This window comes from Salmo salar, chromosome 13, assembly GCF_965601325.2.
Source record: "Salmo salar chromosome 13, fSalSal1, whole genome shotgun sequence".
Lineage (NCBI taxonomy): Eukaryota > Metazoa > Chordata > Actinopteri > Salmoniformes > Salmonidae > Salmo > Salmo salar.
In genome coordinates this window covers 22,142,610-22,165,678 of record NC_138303.1, presented here as the reverse complement: position 1 = coordinate 22,165,678, position 23,069 = coordinate 22,142,610, and the positions used below count along the sequence as shown (strand labels likewise).

Genomic DNA, 23,069 nt, shown 5'->3' with positions numbered 1-23,069 from the left:
AGCCTTGCGAGGGTTAACATGTTTAAATGTTTTACTCACGTTGGCCATGGAGAAGGAGAGCCCACAGGCTTTGGTAGCGGGCCGTATCAGTGGCACTTTATTGTCCTCAAAGCGAGCAAAGAAGTTGTTTAATTTGTCTGGGAGCAAGACGTCGATGTCTGCGACGGGGCTGGTTTTCTTTTTGTAATCCATGATTGACTGTAGACTCTGCCACATGATTCTCATGTTTGAGCCGTTGAATTGCAACTCTACTTTTCAGAGTTACCTCTGCTGCAAAGTTCATTAGAGTTAACTGTAACTCAGATTGCAGCCCAAATAAATGCTTCAGAGTTCAAGTAACAGACATCAACATCAACTGTTCAGAGGAGACTGAAAAATCATGCCTTCATGGTTGAATTGCTGCAAAGAAACCACTACTAAAAAGGACACCAATTAAAAGATACTTGCTTGGGCCAAGAAACACAAACAATTGACATTAGACCAGTGGAAATATGTCCATTGGTCTGATGAGTCCAAAAAGATTTGGTTCCAACCGCCATGTCTTTGTGAGATGCAGAGTGGGTGAACGGAAGATCTCCGCATGTGTGGTTCCCATCGTGAAGCATGTAGGAGGTGGTGTGAAGTGGGGGAGCTTTGCTGGTGACTGTCTGTGATTTATTTAGAGTTCCAGCATGGCTACCACAGCATTCTGCAGCGATCTGGTTTGCGCTTAGTGGGACTATCATTTGTTTTTCAACAGGACAATGACCTAAAACACACCTCCAGCTTATGTAAGGGCTATTTGACCAAGAAGGAGAGTGATGGAGTGCTGCATCAGATGACCTGGCCTCCACAATCACCCAACCTCAACCCAATTGAGATGGTTTCGGATGAGTTGGACCACAGAGTGAAGGAAAAGCAGCCAACAAGTGCTCAACATGTGGGAACTCATTCAAGACTGTTAGAAAAGCATTCCAGGTGAAGCTGGTTGAGAGAATGCCAAGCGTGTGCAAAGCAGTCATCAAGGCAAAGGGTGGCTACTTTGAAGAATCTCAAATATATTTTCATTTGTTTAACCACATGATTCCATAGTTTTGATGTCTTCACTATTATTCTACAATGTAGAAAACAGTAAAAAGAAAGAAAAACCCTTGAATTAGTAGGTGTGTCCAAACTTTAGACTGGTACTGTATGTACATACAGGTCATTCTCCCTGTAAGCATTACCTAATCTCCCTGTCACTCCTCTAACCCACTAGAGATAACGCTGTGTTTAGTCTCTGTTATTCATGACCAGTTTTGTCAGGGAGGACAGGGCTATTGCATGAGAGCTGACATGAGCTAGGGTCAGGTTTACGGAGATTACCACAGGGATAGATACAGGGTGATTTGTCAATTGTTCCTTCGCTAAATCCCGCTAATCTTATTTTTTTCCCCCGGTCCATTTAAAGGAAAGACACAGCTGGGTTGAGAGTCCTGTTGTTCTGCTGTTTGAGAGTGGCAGTTAAAGCATCAGCATGGCTGCAATGTGAACGAGTACATGCGGGGTGTTGAGTGGTGGTTTTATGATTAATCATGGGAAGACATCACCGAGTGGATCTAACATGCATCTTTGTATATTACTGCTCTCTGGAAAACATGAAACTACTTCAGTGTATTCAAGTCGCCTGTCTCCTACAGGCACAAATAGCATACCCTCAAGACATGATATTGATATGCCTCTAACTTCATAATTCACAATTAATTCATAATCATGGTAGCATCCACATTAATGTAGAAGTGTTTCGAAACATATTCTTATTTATAATTAAAGGGGACTCCAAAATGACAATATTTCCGGCCTATTTGTTTTGCAGGGATTTGAATTGGATCCAAAATGACTCAAAATGATTCAAATAAGGAATCCAATTACAGTGGATGTGGGGGGTTAATTCTGAACAGCAAAATTGAAATTACAGTCAGTACTGAGTGAAGAGTTATCCCCTCTCAGTCTCATGAGTCTATTACTGAACTGTCAAAACAGCCATCAGGCTAGAGAGGGACGGAGGCATGCAGCTGCAGAAGACTATCACATCCCAGACAGACATGACACCCACAGGCAGAGTGATGACAGGATGTCACGTAAACACAGCCCTAATGTCAACTCTAACCACACCCTAACTCTCAATCCACATTAACTTCTGTTTGATAGCAGTCAGTGATTGAAAAGCAAGAAGAGTCATGCTCCATGTCAGGCATGTTGATGCTTGTATTCTCATCTCTGCATCTGAAGTGAAGATTTTCTGAAAGTTTTGTCTCAGAGATTGTGCCTCATAACATATGAAGCAAAACAATATTACATTTCTCTCTGGGAAACAGTAAAGAAGCTGGGCCAAGACTTCTAGATGAGTCATATGGAGCTAACAACGTCAAAGTGAAATTATGCTGATTTATGGTGCAGGAAGGCCCACATCAGTATGTATTGTGCAAACGGAACAAACATAGTCTGGTCTATAGAGCGCGGAGGAAACATTGCTGCAATCTTAGTGTTACCTTAGTGGGCATAATGTGTTCCAACCTCATTTGTCAGACATCCTGGGGCAGCCATTGATAAATTCCTTTCAAGTAAGCTTAAAGACAGATGTGTTAACTCCTGGGGTTACTATCAAAGCTTTAGCTCATTGGGATAAGCCCCAAAAAACCTGACTAGACGTTCATTACTTCGCTCTCTAGTCGGAACGATGCTATGACAGAATGTGGATACCGCAGAGACGACGTGAGATATGGCTCGAAAAACGTACTTCAATCCTGTGATGGGAGATGGCGCTGTACCCCTAATTATCCCATAATGAGATAAATGATAAAAAATCTTCTTGATTTAAATACTTTTATTAAACTGCCATTTTCGTCAGCATGCTAGACTAGCTAATGCTAAAACAACCCATTGCGTTCCATGAAAATGCGACTCCTAGGGTTGGAGCGAGTGTTGTCGAATTCAATGGGTTGCTTTAGCATTAGCTCACCTAGCATTAGCTCACCTAGCATTAGCTCACCCTCTCCGATTCTTACCCTTTACTATACAGCGGATGATACCAATCTGACCTGAGAAGCATGGACATCATCCTACTCTCGCAAAAATACCTGATGATCCACTGTGATCTTACTCCTGAACTGATGTAAACCAAAAGTCTACATGATCAAATAAATCATGTTATATCACCTTGTACCAATTCATCTGAATAGAGACCCACAGTGGAGATGTCATAATATACATAAAACCTAGCGGCCAAACAGGGAAATGGCTCTAATCGTTTTTCCACCATTAATTTTAGAAACACTTAAAATAAGGGCTTTGTTTCGTGGTGGCTTGCCCTGGTGTGACATTTTAATAGCCATGTAAATCTCTCCCGGAAAAGGTTACTTTTATCAATACATTCAGCTCCATTTACTCTCAGATACAAAGAAATGCTAATTAGCATAAAAATAGACATCATGCAAGACTACAAATCCCTTCAAGCTCCTGCACATCATCTCTAGCTGGCACCTTTGCTAACAGGTATTGTATCAATTTTAAACTTGCACTAGACAGTTCACAGAATTGTCCATTTAAAGAAATGTAGCCATTTTCTTAGGTCATTAATCCAGAGATTATTTCCTTTGCCTCGATTCGGCAGTCTCGTCCAGATCATCATGGCATTTGTACTTCTTTATGATAGCCACATTAGCAGCTAATTAACATTTTAATTTTGGGGGGTAAATACAGGCGAATATATTGATAAGTCACCTTGTCTATAGGGACTTACACGGTTATCAAAACGTCATGCCAGGTTAAGCCTACACAAAACACAGCCATTATTTTAAGTGCCTCTAAAAACTCCTATGGGAAAAATGAATGGTGGAAAACAATTGGACTAATTCCCCTTTTTGACAGCTAGGTTTTATGGGTATTATGACTCATACTGTGGTACTCTATAGCAAGAAACAGGTTATTCAATATAAACTTGGGCTGTGTTTACACATGCAGCCCAATTCTGATCTTTTGCCAATAATTTGTCTTTTGACAGATCAGATCCGATTCTTTGCCAATAATTGGGCAAAAGATCAGAATTAGTCTGCCTGTGTAAACGCAGCCTTGGATGCTGTAGGTTATCAACACCTTACCTGGCTGAAAATCAGCACCCTGCAGATGTGAGTGTCGGCATGTCAGAGCTCCATATCATCCATATTTGTGACCAAATAATGTACAAAAAGTCAAATGCAAAAGGCATACACAAACAAACGCTGAGAGGCTACATGAATCTACAATCCAGAGGAGGCTGGTTGGAGGTGCTATAGGACTGTGCCCGCCCTCCTACAGCTCCTCTCACCAGCCTCCTCTGCAATCACCTGCAGTCACTAATTACTTGCATCTGAGAGCAATCACTTTATCAGGCCTCACTGCTGCCACCTAGGGATGGGGTATGGTAGTGGAACATGGACTTTATAATTGGGACCTAAATATACATATTCCAACACAATAAACCCCCAAAAATCATATCACATTGTACCATTTAATCTGAATGGCAAGAGACAGGTAACTGAATAGCAACTTTAATGTATGAAAATCTTACCTGGCAGAAAATCAGTGTCCTCTGCAGATGTTGGTGTCAGAGCTCCATATGATCCATATTTGTGACCAAATAATGTATAAAAAGTCAAATGCAAAAGGCATATGCCTTGGAGGTGGTATAGGAGGACTGGTTGAGAGTCCCATAGGGCGGTGCACAATTTGTCCTATGGGTTTGGCTGGCGTAGGCTGTCATTGTAAATAAGAATTTGTTCTTAACTGATTTGCCTAGTTAAATTAAGGTACAATTTTAAAAAAGGTGTGTGTTGGTTGGTATGACACAGCTACATTTTATCCAATAGGAGTGCCCTCTGGTGGTGATTCCACACAGCTTATCCAATGTGTGCCCTCTGGTGGTGAAACCCACAGCTACATATTATCCAATAGAAGGAGTGCCCTCAGGTGGTGAAACCCTCTGATATGGTGAGGAAAATGAAGACACATCAATTATTTATAGGCTATTTCACTTTCTCCAAGACAACCCTTAGTCCTGACCTTAGCTATGTTGTATGCAGCCTTTTGGGTCAAGCTAGGCATTAACACAACTGACACAATGTCAAGGTCTTGATGAATCAACTGATAGTCCTGAACTGGAGCAAAAATCCAGGCTTTATTTGATCCTCTCCTAAAACACTATGGCTGCACTTAGACAGGCAGCGCAATTCTGATCTTTTTTGCACTAATAGGCCTTTTGACCAATCACATCAGCTCTTAAAACGATCTGTGATTGGTCAACTTGTGTAAAAAAATATCAGAATTTGTCATTTCTTCTGTACCAAAGTCCCATTTATTGTGATGGAATAGTAGCCTGTGTTTACACAGGCAACTCCAATTCTGTTCTTTCAATTAATGGTATTTTGACCAATCAGATTACTCAAAAAATGCAGCCCTACCGTCATACTTCTGAACCTTGTGGTTGCTAGACTCATTAAACCAACGACAGATGTCAGTTACAGATTCATGGAAGTTCTTAGCGCTCCATACCAAAATGTTAGTACACATTTTTTTCTACAACAATCCATCCCATTACAGAGTTAAGAAGCTTGACACATCCATGATGGACAGATGAGGCTTAGCCTAATAGGCTGTCAGGACTATTCATTCATCATTGACCTGAAGGGGGTATACTAGAAGTATTAAAAGAGAGCCCAATAACAGTTGGTGACAGCTGTGGAGCATGCTTTTTGATTGCTACTCATCCTAATCATGCTAAAAGTCATAAAAGGAACATATGATTTGAAACATGTTTATTTTAATAGATCTTTTTGGGGGAACAACCAAGGATGTAAAAAAGAAAACCAACAGCGAAAGTGGTGCCTTTCACTGATCTTTTTTCTTTCTTTAAAAAAATAGTCTGCCTTTTTCCCCTTGTTCACAAACCGGAAAAAAAAACAAAGAATAAAAAACAAAACAAAACCGAGACACTTGGAAGGCCATTACATTTCTTGACAATTATAAATATAGTGGTCGGAACAGGGGTTTGAAACAGCTTACATGTAAAGAGCGTACGGTTACGACAGTATCGACACTCGGCACTGCCTGTATCAAGTTTATTTGTAAAAAAAACAGGATCCTTCTGACCATTATCAATTCAAAGTGTTTATGAAGTCTATATGTACATTCAGACAGCTCTACCAGTCTCTGAGTGTGGCATGTCCATTCTCCCCTCTGTAATCATGATTGTCTGTTCAGGGGGAGTAGTTGTGTGAGTATGTGTAATCTGAGTAGTAATCTTGTCCCCCTCCCCTCCCCTTCGGGTAACCCCAGGAGGGTCCGCAGGGTCCACCTCCATCCGGCCGTTCGGGTCCCATTCCCGGCCTGGGCCAGGGGCCTCTCTGTGGGGCCCCTCTCCCTCTGTACCCCCCTAACGACCCGGGACCCATACCCCCTCGTCCCATGCCGCCGCGTCCCATACCCATCTGTCCAGGCATGGCACCTAAACAGCCGTAGCCACCACCGCTGAGTGGCCGGACATTGGCCTCTCCACCTCGACTGCCTCCAGTCCCTCCATGGATGGGCAGCATGGGCCTAGCTATTGAGCCCCCCCTGGTGGCCACAGAGGGAACAGCCATACCCGCTCCAAGGCTTTCTACACTGTTCCCTGGAGTCCTGCCCCCCTGACTTCCAGGAGTACTGCCACCAGGAGTGCCTGTCCTCTCCCTCTCCCCACCTTGGGTGAGGCCGCTATGGGAGACAGAGCCAGGCCTGGCCCCTCCCTGGCTGTTAGGGGTTCCTCCTCCTAACCCCCATGGGCACTCCCCGGGCCCACTGAGTCTCCTGTCCCCCTGCTGGGTGGGGGTCCCGTTAGCGCTGGAGCTGACCACTGCCGGGTAGCCAAGCTGGACCATGTCGCTCTGAGTGTAGTCCAGGCCTAAGGAGGCTGTGGTGGCAACAGTAGGGTCAGAGTATGTTAGTGCAGTGGAGAGAGAAGAGGAAGAGGCCACTATGGCTGTGCTGGGCAGAGTACTAGTGCTGCTGACTGTGGAGATAGATGCTCCAACACCAACCCCAGCCGCTCCACTAACAGAGCCAGGCAGGCTAAACGACTGGGACAGAGTACCACCCATCTTGAGATGTGGAGGAGGCGGGGGAGGCTGGGGGATGTCCGGTAGGGTGAGGGGAGCCTGGCTGGTCAGAGTGGACCCTGGGGCTGTAGTAGGTACTGCGGCTGGGTTTCTGTAGTCCTGTTCTTGGGTGGTGCTGCAGGGCGAGGCGGGGTAGGCTGGGGAGGCTGTGTAGCCGGAGGAGCCAGAGTAGGACACCCACTGGGTAGACGGACACAGGAAGCTCTGGTGGGGGTTGACAGAAAACCCTCCTGGCGAAGTGCTGCCTATGTCCGCCCTACCAATCTGGTTGGAGGCTTTGAACTGGGAGATGGCAGATTTGAGAGCAGCGAAGTTGGACAGGTTGGGGGTTCTGCTGGAGTAGGAGAGGGAGGAGGGGGTGTGTCGGCCAGGGGTGTTGAGCTGGTCGGGGAGAGGGGGGCGGAACTCGTCTGACTCTGGTAAGGGGGGCTGCTGGGTTGAGTCCCCCATACCCCCTGCTGCTACCCCCTCCTGGGATTGGGCAGGATGCTCTACGATCACCTGGTTGTGGCTGTCATCATCAGAGTCCAGCGACATATCCTCCTCTTCTATACACTCATCATGCACTACTGAGAGAGGAAGAGACGAGGAGGAAAGGAAGAGGCGAGCAAGCGAGGGAGTAGAGGGGAAGCGAGGAAGAGGAGAGGGAGAAGGAGACAAGAGGAGACGAGGGGAGTAGATAAAGAAGGGACAGGGGAAAAGATTGCTGTATTCAAAACTGACAATTTGACCATAACATTTACATTTTAGTCATTTAGCAGACGCTCTTATCCAGAGCGACTTACATTTCATTTCATGCATTTTTTTGTTGTTGTACTGGCCCTCCGTGGGAATCGAACCCACAACCCTGGCGTTGCACACACCATGCTGGTGTTGCAAACACCATGCTCTACCAACTGAGCCACAGGGAAGACGTAAAACATTTGGACCTCACATCAAGGAAAGAGATCCAATTGATAGTACTTGAACAGGGCCAAAGAGCAATGTAATTGTGAAGTTGTTGTTGACATCACCCACCAGTGGAGGGCGGTGTGGGCAGCTGTTTCTGATCTCTGGAGCCAATCAGGCTGTGGAAACTGGTCATGATGTCATCAATGCTGGCGATCACTATGCCGTTCCTGGAGTACTGCATGAACATCTCAAAGCGCCTCTCTGGAGGGACAAACAAGACAGGGCTGTTCAGTTAATACACATACTGGCACATAATGTACCACCGAGGGTTAGGAGACGATGTGTCACGATAATGATGCTGTGGTACCTGTGAGGAAGATAAAGTGGCGGTGCTGGGTGTGGTTAGCCTGGAGCTTGACCAGGCAGTCCAGATCAGGGGCCTGACGTGATTGGGCGTCACACTCGTGGTAAGGCAAGAACTCCACCAGGTGCTTTTTCTGATAGGCTGTCAGCAGGTTGAGGAGAGCCACGGCATCACTGTTCAACCTATAAGAGGAGGTGGGGCTGTCTGTTACTAAAAGTATGAATATGTAAGACAAAAAGCACACAAAAAAGTTTTGGATGAAAGCATGATAATATGATTATAATGTGTGTTTTGTTTTTCAGCCTTGACACCACACTCCAAAAAGAAAGTTCTGCAGGCTCTAGTTTTGTCTAATCTTGATTATTGTCCAGTCGTGTGGTCCAGTGCTGCAAGGAAAGACCTAGTTAAGCTGCAGCTGGCCCACACTTATCCCACCAGGGGTGTTTTCACAGTCCCCAAATCCGGAACAAATTCAAGAAAGCGTACAGTATTATATAGAGCCCTTATTGCTTGGAACTTCCTTCCATCTCATATTGCTCAAATAAACAGCAAACCTGGTTTCAAAAAATAGATAAAGCAACACCTCACGGCACAACGCCTCTCCCCTATTTGACCTAGATAGTTGGTGTGTATGTATTGATATGTAGGCTACGTGTGCCTTTAAAAAAATGTATGTAGTTCTGTCCTTGAGCTGTTCTTGTCTAATGATGTTCTGTATTACGTCATTCTGTATTATGTTTCATGTAGACTCCAGGAAGAGTAGCTTCTGCAACAGCTGATGGAGAGCCTAATAAAATACCAAACATAAAACAGTCACTACTACTACTTTGGACTTCCCAGAGACGTTTCTAATTGGTTGACTTGGTAGTCCAATAGGATGGAGGTAGTTACTGAATGGATTGCGAGAGGTCAATGTCTCAGGTCATGCTGAATGGTAGTAGTAGAGATAGTTACTGACCTGCCCAGCTCTTTGAGTTTCTTCTGGGACTTATTGTGGATCTTCCACTGCCAGGGGTTCTCTGGAGAGCTCTGCTCCTCTAGGAACCGCAGGAACGCCTGCAACCGGTCTGCACAGGGAACACAATAACACAACACCAATCTGTACAGGGAACACAACACACACTGATCCCATCAAATCAATGACCAGTCATGAGTTCAGTCTTTTCCCTATCCATCTGTAGTCAATATATAACCACTTCCCTAACCAGAATGTAATGACACAGCTACATGGTACATAAAACAATGATTGAATTGTAAGGGGAAAAAAACAACTGGCCAAATACTGTTTTCAATTAGAATATAGATGCATCTCATTAACAAACACAATCCCCAGTCACTGTGGAATTTATCCAACTGTATAGAAGGAAAGGGTGACCGAAAAAAACTGCATACTCCCACACATCACAATGACTGTTGATGACTGCTTCAGCAGACTCACCGTGTGTTATGAAGTCTGGGTTGAGGACAAACTCGTCAGACACTATGAATCCTCCAGAGACAAAGAGCTCGTTGTAGGTGTGGTTCTTCACATCGTCCAGACTGTCAACTCCTGCAAAGCTCACCGTGGACAGCTTCTTCAATGACACCAGAGCTGGGATCTGACAGGGGAACATGGTTCAGAATCAACCTTTAAATAAGACACAGAGCATTAAATTCATCCTTAACATCGAAATTAACATTTGTATGAGACAGAGGTGATGACTGTCTAGACTAGTTGCCATGAGGATCATGTCATCCAGCTCTGTCTATATATTCAATTAAAATGACACTTTACACTATATATACACACAAAAGTAGGTGGACACCCCTTCAAATATGTTGAATTGGCTATTTCAGCCACACACGTTGCTGACAGGTGTATAAAACTGAGCACACAGCCATGCCATCTCCATAGACGAGCTTTGGCAGTAGAATAGCCTTACTGAAGAGCTCAACGTGGTACCGTCATAGGATGCCACCTTTCCAACAAGTCAGTTGATCAAATTTCTGCCCTGCTAGAGCTGCCCCGGTCAACTGTAAGTGATGTTATTGTGAAGTGGAAACGTTTCGGAGCAACAACGGCTCACCCACGAATTGGTAGGCCACAGAAGCTCACAGAACGGGACCGCCAACTGCTGAAGCGCGTAAAAAAAACCTGTCCTCGGTTGCAACACTCACCACCAAGTTCCAAACTGCCTCTGGATGCAATGTCAGAACAATACCTGTTCATTGGGAGCTTCATGAAATGGGTTTTCATGGACGAGCAGCCGCACACAAGCCTAAGATCACCAAGCTCAATGTCAAGCGTCGGCTGGAGTGGTGTAAAGCTCGCCGTCATTGGACTCTGGAGCAGTAGAAACGCGTTCTCTGGAGTGACGAATCACACTTCACCATCTGGCAGTCCGACGGGCTAATCGGAGAATGCTACGTGCCCGAATGCATAGTGCCAACTGTAAAGTTTGGTAGAGGAGGAATAATGGTCTGGGGCTGTTTTTCATGGTTCGGGCTAGGCCGCTTAGTTCCAGTGAAGGGAAATCTTAAAGCTACAGTATACAATGACATTCTAGACGATTCTGTTTCCAACTTTGTGAAGGCCCTTTCCTGTTTCAGCATGACAATACCCCCATGCACAAAGCGAGGTCCATATTGAAATGGTTTGCCGAGATCGATGTGGAAGAACTTGACAAGCCTGCACAGAGCCCTGACCTCAACCCCATCGAACACCTTTGGGATGAATTGGAATGGTGAATGCGAGCCAGGCCTAATCGCCCAACGTCAGTGCCCGAACTCACTAATGCTCGTGGCTGAATGGAAGCAAGTCCCCGCATTAAATGTTCTAACATCTAGTTGAAAGCTTTCCCAGAAGAGTGGAGGCTGTTATAGCAGCAAAGGGGGGACAAACTACATATTAATGCCCATGATTTTGGGACAAGATGTTTGATGAGCAGCTGTCCACATACTTTCGGTCATGTAGTGTATCTGTGCACCATCCAGGTTTTTGGTGGATTTAAAAATCAACAGGTCCAATTAGAATTCCACTATTTCCCGGGGGCTGAGGAGAATTCTCCCTGTGCAGACAACATTCTGTCTGGTGCCGTGGCGATATTGACTCATCCTAGCAGCCAGCCAGAATGGTAATGTTACCTTGTTGACGTGGGCTGAGATGTCCTCGTTCTGAATGACGATGAGCAACTTATCCAGACTGCTGTTATTCTCCAGGAACATCTGGGGGTTACACTCTGTGTTGCCCAGGCTCAGCAAGTACTCCTGTCACAGGGATGAGACAGAAAGAGGGAGTTTAAAAACAGGAGCAGAAGTCAGCAACACACCACAAAACCAAATTAACAAGGAGCAGACAGATGAGGAAGAGAGAATAGTGGTGCAATATTATCTCAGTAGTGTACTACAATTTATTATGGCAGAGAATGCAGACAGCCATAAAGTGTTCTTGTTGCAGTAAAAAAAGTGTGAAGTGTGACTCTCCTCGTCCTCCAGAGGACAATGTCAGTTTGACATGTTTTCAGATCAACAACACGAGGGAACACTGATTGTCCCGTCACAGTGCAGATAATTACAGCTGATAATGCAGTGCCTGTGTCAGAGAAAGCTTGGATAGAGGTATTAGTGAAGTGTTAACGCAATCAGTAAGAATGAGTCTCTTCTTACGTGGGGCAAACATTGACATGAGTATTGATCATAACTGATGCCTATAGTACCTTGATCTCCACACAGATGTCACTCTCCTCCTCCTCTCCAGAGTGGATGTAGAACCTGACCGTGTTCCTCTGCACGTCCTTGAAGATCTCCACCAGGCTGCTGAACACCTCAGGCTTCAGCTGGCCCATCAGTAGTCCAGCGGCTGACGCCGGAGTCAGGGGAGAGGGGGCTGTGATGGCATCTTGTTTAGGCCGTTTTGGGGTGGAGTCTGAGGAGTCCATTGAGGTCTGGGAGGGAGAGTAGACCCCTCTCTTTGAAGCAGATGGTTCTGACTTCCTCTCTGTGGAGGGCTTCTGTGCTGCAGAGGGGTTCTTGTGTGTCTGTTTGAACGGGACCGGTTTGGGCCGGTTCTGGGAAGAAGAGGAGCTCTTAGCCTGAGGGGGCTGTGCTTTGGTTTTGGGGACAGGCTTGGCGGTGGGGGACGTGATGAGGACAGGGGCAGGAGAGTGGACGAGGGCAGGCGGGGGTGGAAGGTGATGCATGGAAGGAAGGGGAGGGATGGAGGAGAGGGAATGGGGCGGGGGAGGGAAAGAGGAAATAGGATGGGTAGTGCCGGAGGGAGCATGGAGGGTAGAACGAGCCCCCGGTGTTTTAGCGGAGTCTGTGTGGCGAGGTTTGGGCACTAGTCGGCCCATTCTCTCACACAGGGTGTTGACGTGGCCCTGAACAGGGACAGACACAACATAGGGAGCCACAAAGTCTGAGAATGAGCTGTTGGGCTGCCAGGTGTGGCGTGGGGACAGCTGTGGGGGCAGCTGGGAGTTGTAGTAGATCTTCTGGTTGTCCATGAGGCCCTGGATGGAGTTGGAGAGGCAGTGGAGCTCCTGGCTTACGATAGTGTCCAGAGTGCTGGACGGCCTGGCTACCCTCTCCAGGGAAACACCCCTGGCTGGCTTCTCCACATTGCTTTCCCCCTCTAGGGAGGTGTACCTGGTTCCCCCTTCCAGAAAAGCTCCCCTCAAAGCCATCTCCCTCTCCAAGGAAGCCCCCTTGGCTCCCCTCTCTATTGAGGCTTCCTTTGTTACCCTCTCCACAGAGGCACCTCTCAGACCTCTCTCACCCCCCTCCAGACCTCCCCTCTGCTCAAAGTTGCCGTCGTTCTGAGATTCAAAGAAGGGGATAGGTTTGTCTGTGTGAGAGGCCAGTTCCCAGGTGAGTGATGGGTTGTCAGAGGTGTGTGGCTGTTGTCCTGGAGAGTCAGGGCTAAAGGGGCTGGTCAGACTGCACACAGTCTGCTCCTAAACACACAACAATATGGTCAGTCACATCACAAACACCAGTCCATACTTCATTTTTTTCTCCCACACACGCATCTCACCTCAAAGAAGTCCTGTCGGGCCTGCTCCACTCGCCCTTCAATCGGAGCTCCAGTCAGGGGGTTCTCCGTGGTGGCCGAGCCCGTGGAGGGCTCCACGTGGTCAGGTAGGTCGGCGGGGGCCGCGGCAGCGCCTTGAACCATGGCCTTGTTGAGGGTGGAGAGCAGGATCTTGAGCAGGCGCTGTGTCTCGTTGGCTGAGGAGGCCTGGGAAGTGTTTCCCCTGTCCCTCAGGTCAGTGTCATAGATCCCCATGCTCTCCATTACTGCTGCCAGGTTGTAGTTCTCTACCTCCTCCCCCTGGGCTACTGGGAGGACAGAGACAGTGGGGCTAAGAGGGATGTAGCCTTGCTTACCATGCTTATAAGGTAGGCTTTTACAAAACACACACCGTAAGGATATGATTTATGAAAAAGGCCTAGTTTTAAAATGGCAATATTCTCTTTGGTTGGCATTAACTTGCTCAGTCCATACTACTCCCTACCAAACTGTCTCCCTCCCACTTGCTCTTTCCCTTATTCTTCCAGTCTTTCCCACACAGACTCACGCCTCTCCCACACAGAAATCAGTCTCACCTCTACTGGGCTCTCCATTGCTGAAGTGGGCTCCTCGTAGGTATTTAGACATGGCCCCTGATTCGTCCTCTTCTAGTTTCCTTTTCAGGCCGTGGGGGCCCTCCCAGGCCCCCTCGTCACCCCCATCGGCCCTCTCCTTCCCTCCTGGCTCTTTCACCAGGGCCTTATGCAGCTGGATCAGCTTCAGCAACTCTTTCATCTTGTCCTTATCGTACTCACTCTGGGCCAACCTGGACCTCTGGGGCGGGGCCCCTGTCCCTGCTGCGGCCCCGTTAGAATGGGTCTGGGACGGCCCCCCTCTTCTCCTGCTGCTCTCTGGTCTCTCTAGAGGTTGCCTCTCCACCCTCTCTGGTCTGTCTGACCCTCCTGACCCCCCCCAGTCTGACACAGGGCTGTAGTCCGGGACAGTTGGAGCTGGGGCAGGCGGGGGCTGGTTGATCCTGTCCATCATGTCCCTGGCCTTGACAATGGGAAGGACGTAGGCCGAGGAGAGGCCGTGGAGGTAGGAACGCAGCAGGCCCTCCATGTTGGATTTGGGGCGGGGCGCGGGGTGCACGTTGCCTCTCTCGTCCAGGTTCTGTTGGTACTCTGGGAGGAGGAAGGCCCGGCCGCTGTCCCTCCTGGTCAGGTAGTCTAGGGCCTGGCGCTCCACCACGGTGCTGAGGTGCTTGTTATCGGGGGTGGAGCGCATTTTGAGCAAGGCGTAGTGCAGGGCTGGAATGAAGGGGTCCATGGAGGCCAGGAGGGGGGGCAGGGGCTCAGCTGACAGGGGCTCCTGCTCTGACAGTCTGGGCGCTGGGGGAGGCAGACATAAGTATACATACTTCTCATAAAGGATGTTCCTGACATTCAATATGTAACTGTGGTTTGAGGAAGGACATTTTAGAATACTTACTGAACTTGGCGACTCCCCTGGACTCCTGAAAGACAAATAGTGCCTGCAGGCTCTTCTCAACCCTCCCCCGACGTTCTAGAATACACAAAACAACTCCTCAGTATTAACCCACACGAACAACATGTCAGATCAATGGAAAGAGTCAGAGAGACCTGAGATAAGGAGAGACGGAGGACGTACCGTTGGGATTGAACATCTGAGTAGATGACAAGAGGAAGAGAAAGCCTTTATCAACTAAAGGCTTCACCAGCACCTACACAGGAGGAGGAGACGTTAACATTCAATACATCTAAACAAACACTTTTCATACAGTGCAGCTGTGCAACAACAGAAATTCACACTTAAAACAGGGACAATTCATTTCATATGTGGCATGGGCATTAGCTCTACCTTTAAACAAATATGGAAACCAAATGACAACCAGTCTTCAAGACATGCCCATTTCTAGGGAACTCACCAGTTAGCTGACCTACATATCAAACAATATGGGGGACCAAAGTAATGACAACCCATGTGAAAGCCTGGGTGTGTAATATAATGATCCACGATACATCTCCTCCCTACCCCGTCTAGTGTTGCGGTGTAATCATTAAACACTATTCATTAAAACATCCTGCAGAGGGACTGTCAGGGAGTGACTCACCATCCGCTCTCTCTCCAGTTTATGTATGAGTCCTGAGAGAGTGCTGCTGGTCGCTTTACCCTTCCCATCCACCACCTCAAACAGGCTGCAGTAGATCCCACACTTCAGCACTGAAACACACAGCTCGGTCAGAACAAGTTCCACTCCAAAGTTGAAAAAACAACCACACAGTGATTCCGGGTGAAAGGTCCTACATTGTTGTTAGAGTAAGTCAGTCCCTCCAAGATTTAGCAATCGCAATATTATGCGAGGGCTTGCAAATCTGACCAATCACCGCATAAAACTCAAATCGTGGCAACATTACCGCATATAACTGTCCATTCACCTCACTAGAAAAAGAGGGTTCGCAATTTTAAGCAATCACTGTACCTTTAGCACATAAAATGGCTCAAACAAAGAACAGGTCAACAAGCTTTTTTCCTCAGCAGCGCATGTGACAAATTGGACAAAATTATTGCAAATTGCCATTCAAGATGTCAGAATGGACTCAGTAAAAGCAAGCATCACACAAACACTGCGAAATCTTGGAGGGACTGTTAAGTGTTGTCATGTTATTCTATAGCATCTATGGACAGTTGTCTTGGTCAGAGTATAGATTAACCAGACTAGAACTAAGGCTGGAGAGGAGGAGAATAGAGGATTAGAAGGAGAGGAGAGGATTAGAAGGAGAGGAGTACAGGAGAGGAGAGGATTAGAAGGAGAGGAGAATAGAGGAGAGGATTAGAAGGAGAGGATTAGAAGGAGAGGAGAATAGAGGAGAGGATTAGAAGGAGAGGAGAATAGAGGAGAGGATTAGAAGGAGAGGAGAATAGAGGAGAGGATTAGAAGGAGAGGAGAATAGAGGAGAGGATTAGAAGGAGAGGAGAATAGAGGAGAGGATTAGAAGGAGAGGAGAATAGAGGAGAGGATTAGAAGGAGAGGAGAATAGAGGAGAGGATTAGAAGGAGAGGAGAATAGAGGAGAGGATTAGAAGGAGAGGAGAATAGAGGAGAGGATTAGAAGGAGAGGAGAATAAAGGAGAGGATTAGAAGGAGAGGAGAATAGAGGAAGAGAGCAGAAGTAGAGGAGAATAGAGGAAGAGAGCAGAAGTAGAGGAGAATAGAGGAGGAGAGCAGAAGTAGAGTAGAATAGAGGAGAGTAGAGGAAGAGAGCAGAAGTAGAGTAGAATAGAGGAGAGCAGAAGTAGAGTAGAATAGAGGAGGAGAGCAGAAGTAGAGTAGAATAGAGGAGGAGAACAGAAGTAGAGTAGAATAGAGGAAGAGAGCAGAAGTAGAGTAGAATAGAGGAGGAGAGCAGAAGTAGAATAGAGGAGGAGAGCAGGAGTAGAATAGAGGAGGAGAGCAGGAGTAGAATAGAGGAGGAGAGCAGAAGTAGAGTAGAGGAGTAGAGCGGTTCGGACCTTCTCGGGTTCTGCTGTAGGTGTCCCAGGAGAACAGAACAGAGGGGATCTTCCTCTTCACCTGGTCCAGCTGCATCCCCATACTCATCTCCAACTTCTCCGTTCTGCAGAGGGCACACACACACGTCAATCAACTTATTACAGTACTCATAACATGCTTATTAACTATGAATTACTGCTGATATCCATGTTTTAGGTATGGACAACAAATACGTGTTTTAGGTAGGTTTTAATTCCTTGGCGTACATATCCCTGACAAACTGAAATGGTCCACCCACACAGACACTGTGGTGAAGGCGGCGCAACAGCGCCTCTTCAACCTCAGGAGGCTGAAGAAATTTGTCTTGGCACCTAAAACTTTTACAGATGCACAATGTAGAGCATCCTGTCGGGTTGTATCACCGCCTGGTATGGCAACTGCACCGCCCGCAACTGCAGGGCTCTCCAGAGGGTGGTGCGGTCTGCCCAACGCATCACCGGGGACAAACTACCTGCCCTCCAGGACACCTACACCACCCGATGTCACAGGAACGCCAAAAAGATCATCAAGGACAACAACCACCCAAGCCACAGCCTGCTCACCCCACTATCATCCAGAAGACCAGGTCAGTACAGGTGCATCAAACTGGGACCAAGACTGAAAAACAGTTTCTATCACAAGGCCATCAAACTGTTAAATAGCCATCACTAGGCGGCTTCCACCCTGTTACGTAACCCTGCACCTTAGAGGCTGCTGCCCTATATACATAGACTTGGAATCACTGGCCACTTTAATAATGGATACATATTTTTGCTTTACTCATCTCGTATGTATATACTGTATTCTATTCTACTCTATTTTAGTCTATGCCACTCCGACATGGCTCATCCTAATATTTATATATTACTTAATTCCATTATTTTACTTTTAGGTTTGTGTGTATTGTTAGATATTACTACACTGTTGGAGCTAGAAACACAAGCACTTCGCTACATCCGCAATAACATATGTGACCAATAAAATTTGATTTGATAACAAATACATGCATTTTAGGTATAGACAATAAAGAGGTACTCACAGTTTGAACGGGAGGAAGTGGCGTGTAGAGGAGCGTAGAGACACCTGGCACAACTCCTGTCCCTTGTTCACCAGCGGCCCACTCCACACAGTGTAGCTACTCCTCCCTGACAGGCAAATCAATCGTTATTTAAAGTGCATTCAAAACACTTCACAATTGCAATAGGAACAATGGCCCCAGTCAACAGTCACAGGTCAAAAAAGGGCACAATATGCCAAACTTCCAAGGTAGCTATCAAACTACATTCTACAAATACTTTTGCCTTTATTTTTAATACAAATGTCCTTACAAATAGACTAAAGCAGAGCGATAAGGTGAAGAAGCAGAAACAGGAGTGTACCTTTGCTTCCTCCTTCACAGACGGTGCTGTTGAACCTGTGTGCAGCCATAGGTGCAGCAGCAGACTCCTTGCCTTTGTACTGGAAAGACACCACGGCGTAGGGACACACATGCCTGGGCCGCGGCTTGATCTCATCAAAAGCAAACTCATAGAAGTACTGCTGCGTGAGTTCAAAGGCTCTGTAGGACAGCAACGAGGTGACCCGCGTGGCGTTCTTGGAGATGTGACAGTCAAATTTGGGTGTGGGGTCCAGGACACTCTTAGGCATGTTCTCAAAGATGTTCTTCAGCCGGCCCTGAAGGGACAAACACACTCACTTGGTCAAAGATTATAGAAACTGGTGTTGCACTCAACGATGGTAATTCTAGGCTGTTGAAAAGTAAGCAACTACATTCTAGGTGTTCGTAATATATATATATAGTTTAAGTTGGGTCCATAATGAGTGTGATAGATGCATTTACCCTCATGACTTTAAATATGACGATGTCTCCACAAGTGCCTGCTTCAAATGGGTTCATTTGAAGCAAATCAGAGAATTTGGACAAATAAACACCTGAAATGACAAAACAAAAAGGCAAGGCAAGTCAAGAACAAACTATGGAGGCAAAAACCATGCATAGACAACTTTAACTTTTGACTAACAAAAATCGAAATAGCTATGTGTGGGTTTATAGTTTATGACTGAAGTTTGAGGGATTGTGATAAACATTTCCACCATACTCAGCTGTTGCTAGGCCATGTATTAGGTATCTTCTTATGTAATGGTATCTGGTAGACATTCTAAGCTGTCTGGCAGTGGATAAAGCTACTCTTACAGTAATGAGGCATACAGATTATCCTCTATTACAGAGAGTCAATTAAACCTTAACGTTCAAAAGCAGATCCATTTCTAACAGGGTTGTCACAATACCAGTAACGCGAAACTCAGAGGTATCATGGAAAGGAAACAAAACATTCAGTGGACTACAATTCCTGAGGAAAACAGTCCTAATGTTGGAAAGAAAAACAGCCGCATGTTGACTTCCAGAATAACGTTTAGCACACAATATGTTACATACAGAATGTTTTTAAAGGACCAACGAGTTTAGTCTGCTTTGTGTTTTCCTTTTTGCCATGGAACAATAAGGTATGGTGACAACCCCATGTCTAACTGACATACCCCCAACATCTAGAACAGTTAGACAAGTGCATTACAGAGAAAAGCCTTCCTTCTGGACATTTGCAAACTCTCCCTAAAAACAATATCATACATGACATTCAACTACACACACACACACACACACACACACTCACCCATAGCAGGATTTCCTAGTGTAGTGATCCTGGAGTGTCCCACAGACAGACCCTTCTCACATATCCATGGGAGCTGGTAAAAGAACATCACATCATCATACCAACAAAAAATTAAATACAACTGTGCTTTTCAAATGACAACCAGGAGCCCAGCAGCCAAACTCAAATTGTAGGCCGAATGCATAATCCAATTGTAAAGATCCAACATTAAATCAAGAGTACTAGATCACGGCGCTATACCACACCCCCTGGTGAAGCAGGCAGGCCCTTAGGCTCACCTTGGACTTGTCTGGGAACAGGAAGCAGTAGGACTCCACCAGCTCTGGGTCTGTACGGCCCTCCTGCTTCAGCTCCCTCCTCTTCTCAATGAACTGGCACACACACAAACAGGAGAAAATATGGCATCATGAGAAACAATGCAAGCACAACAATATAAAGGGTGGGTCAATTTCAGTGAGGTATGAAGTGTGTATTTGTTGTTGGTCGTGAAAAACTATCAACTAGTGTTTTGTGCCAGTCTGGGGAGAATATCAGCAGTGGGTATGCGTTTTATTTTCTTTTAACATTAGGAAGTGAAGATTTGATTTAAGTGATAGCAAATGGGAATTCTTATAACAGACCTCTGGGCCATGCTGTTGACAACAGCCTGAGGCGGACTGATCAGCTGATGGCCTGTCTTATTGTTTATTTTATTTATTTGTTGTGGCCCACTGGGCTTCTGTATAGTTTGGTGTACCATGTGGTTGGTTTGTGTTAAATATGATGGGGGGGGGAGTCTCAAAAAAAAAAAAAAAAATTAAAGTTGGGGGTATGATAATGTGGTTGAGCTTGGTGATGCTACCTCTTTCTCTAGCAGCTCATTGTGAATGAGCCTGGCCTTGCAGTAGGAGAATGTCCCTCTGGACGATGCATCCAGGTAGAAGGAGGAGAGGATCTTCACAAGGCCCTCAAATTCCCGGGAGTCAGGGGCCAGAAACTGGTACAGGCCTACCGAGGAGCAGGGATGACAAACAGAGAATTAGTATCATTCAGGGATGTGATTGGCACAAATTGGACTGCGTTCACACAGGCAGCCCAATTCCCCACTCACTAATTGGTCTTTTGACCAGTCAGATCAGCTCTAAAAAAATATCTGATGTGAAAAGATCTGGTATGACTGGTCAAAAGAACAATTAGAGGACAAATTCTCAGAATTGTGTGCCTGTGTAAACACAGCCATAGAACAGGGACTGGATTACATTGTTTATTTGTATGCACTGTTCATTTAAAAACTCAATAGGCTACATGATGGGTATCTGATCAGTTTATTTCAAGATAAAAGGGGCAAAGTTCTCTGTACACTTTGTGCTAAATAATGATGATGCAATATGTCCAACCAAGTCTCATCCACCAGTCTATTTTCCAAATGCAGTGACATCACACTAAGGAACATCGAAAAAAGAAAAAAAATTAAATAAAATAGCACATGCATTCTGAAAATGTGTAGGCATACTATTTAGTCAGAATGCATGACACATATCCGTCAAGCCAAAGGCCAGAACCTAGAGACAATATTATCAAACTAAACTTGATGTAGCTATGCCCATGATAGCAACTTGTATGATGGATTGTATTTTGCATGCAGGCTGTGCATCATAATTCGGCATCTCCCCAATTATGAAAACAAAACACACCAACCTGTGAATATAGTGGGCACCATTGGTATAGAATGGATGCGCTTTCTGATGACAATCCAAGCAAATCTTATGTAAGAGCCAAGACCAGCACAGCAAATATTCTAAAGAATGAACTAGCCTAGCTAATACTAAAACAGCTCTTGGCAGCTTCTCCCAGTCTGGCTATTCCTGGATGACTGACCAATGGTCTCACTGTATAGCTAGTTACATGTATTCTACCCCCAAATACTCCAACTGGGGTCTGGACTTGTCTACTATAATCTGTATCAAATCAATGAAGATTTGGGATGATGACTATCTCTGGAGCTTCATGGAAGGGCCATGGTAACCAGTCTAGGCCTAGATCCTAGAAGATGGGTGTGGTGTGTACAACCCAAGGGACTTTACTACTATGTTCATTTTCCACAAGCTTTCAAAATCGTCAGCTGAATACCATCATCAAAACTAATTTCACTCTCCACAATCCTCCATGTAGACCCAAGTAATATGGAGGCTTGATGGGCAGCATCTCTTCATGTGCTTCTTCTCTTCTCGCGCCTGAGCCAAAACTTACCTGCAATGCTGACCGAGATGAGTACGGGAACCGATTTTACCTTTACCAAGGCAATAGTTTATTTGTACGCAATAAACTAACGTTAACTATCCTCTGAAGATGGATCACATTAATCCATGTCAATAGCTAATCTAAATTCTGACGGTAGGGAACGCGGGTTTGCAACATGCAGCACTTGAATTATGAAACACAGGGCAGCCTCTGTTGGAAATAGCTAGCTAGTACTAGAGAAAGGGCACAACCTTTCCGTTCCTTGATCTTCCTCGGGATCTGAAAATTTCTCCTTGGCAACTCTTCAGCCTGTCTCTGGCCGGGTAAAGGTGAATTATCGGAGCTTCTCGCGGCCGTCTGCCCGCTCCTCCGCCGCTCAGAGGCTTCTTGTTCGGGCATTACACCGTCTTCACATCCAGTCTGATCGCCATTTTGGTTGGATGTGGCCGAGATGGCGGCTGACAACGAATTTGTCTTGCTATCGCAGCTCTCCAAGTCGAGCTCACCGGTCTTCAGACACTCTATGTCAGTTTTTCTCTCCACTTCAGGGTTCAGGGCCATTTTTCGGGCACCGTTAGCGTCTTTCGCGGGCAATGTAGTTGGTTACTGCGCCACTTAACTGACACACTCTACTCCTCACCCTGCCTCCGCCATTGTGAATATGACGTATGCCTTCTTCTCCACCACAGCAAAGCGCTGGCGTCAATCTGTTTACATTCAAGCAAAGCCGCGCCTCCTACAGGCCCTTGAGTCGAATAACTTCCTTTGAGACCGTTATTATTCCTCAGTGTTTGAGACAGCAGCTGGCTGAACTGGTATCTGTCTGTCTACCTCGGGGGGGTTTTCCACTAAGGCCTGGCCTACTACAGAAATCTTGACAAAAGAAAATGTCAAATTAAACCGTTTCTGTCTTTAAAGTTATGATTTTATACCGTCTGTGACACATGATAACTTATTGACATAAAAAGGCATTTGTTTGAATCAGAGTAATATCCATAAATAGTATAGGCCCAATAACACCATGACCTATCCACTTTCAGTCTGACATTTGATATACAGACTGGTGGTATGACTGGGAAATGCTTATTGCGTTTTGGCTGGCCTATTTAATTGAGACCATGCATCCAGAATGACATCTGACAAATGAAAGTCTGCTATTAGAAAAAAATCTTATTTCCTCAGATTTGTATGCCTTCTCCAATGATGGCATATGATGTGTGCACAACAGGTGA

General features: G+C 45.9%; 1 protein-coding gene across 3 annotated transcripts; it reads right to left on the bottom strand.

Moving 5' to 3' along the window:
• Window positions 1-5,795: 5,795 nt before the first annotated feature.
• Window positions 5,796-22,518, bottom strand: tasorb (transcription activation suppressor b). Of its 3 annotated transcripts, none has more exons than XM_014134766.3 (20): window positions 22,089-22,518; window positions 20,459-20,604; window positions 19,896-19,988; window positions 19,618-19,690; window positions 18,786-18,877; window positions 18,325-18,619; window positions 17,985-18,090; window positions 16,927-17,030; window positions 15,528-15,637; window positions 15,065-15,137; window positions 14,885-14,959; window positions 13,990-14,784; window positions 13,418-13,722; window positions 12,099-13,337; window positions 11,527-11,649; window positions 9,842-10,001; window positions 9,362-9,470; window positions 8,407-8,585; window positions 8,166-8,300; window positions 5,796-7,717 (listed from the first exon to the last, which is right to left on the bottom strand). In XM_014134766.3, the coding sequence occupies exons 1-20, from the start codon at window positions 22,396-22,398 to the stop codon at window positions 6,252-6,254; spliced, it is 5,988 nt and encodes a 1,995-aa protein (XP_013990241.3). In that variant the 5' UTR covers window positions 22,399-22,518; the 3' UTR covers window positions 5,796-6,251. The 3 variants fall into 3 exon arrangements, with proteins under 3 accessions (XP_013990241.3, XP_082816011.1, XP_082816010.1); XM_082959885.1 differs by having other exon boundaries at window positions 5,796-7,714; XM_082959884.1 differs by having other exon boundaries at window positions 13,418-13,719.
• Window positions 22,519-23,069: the final 551 nt, after the last annotated feature.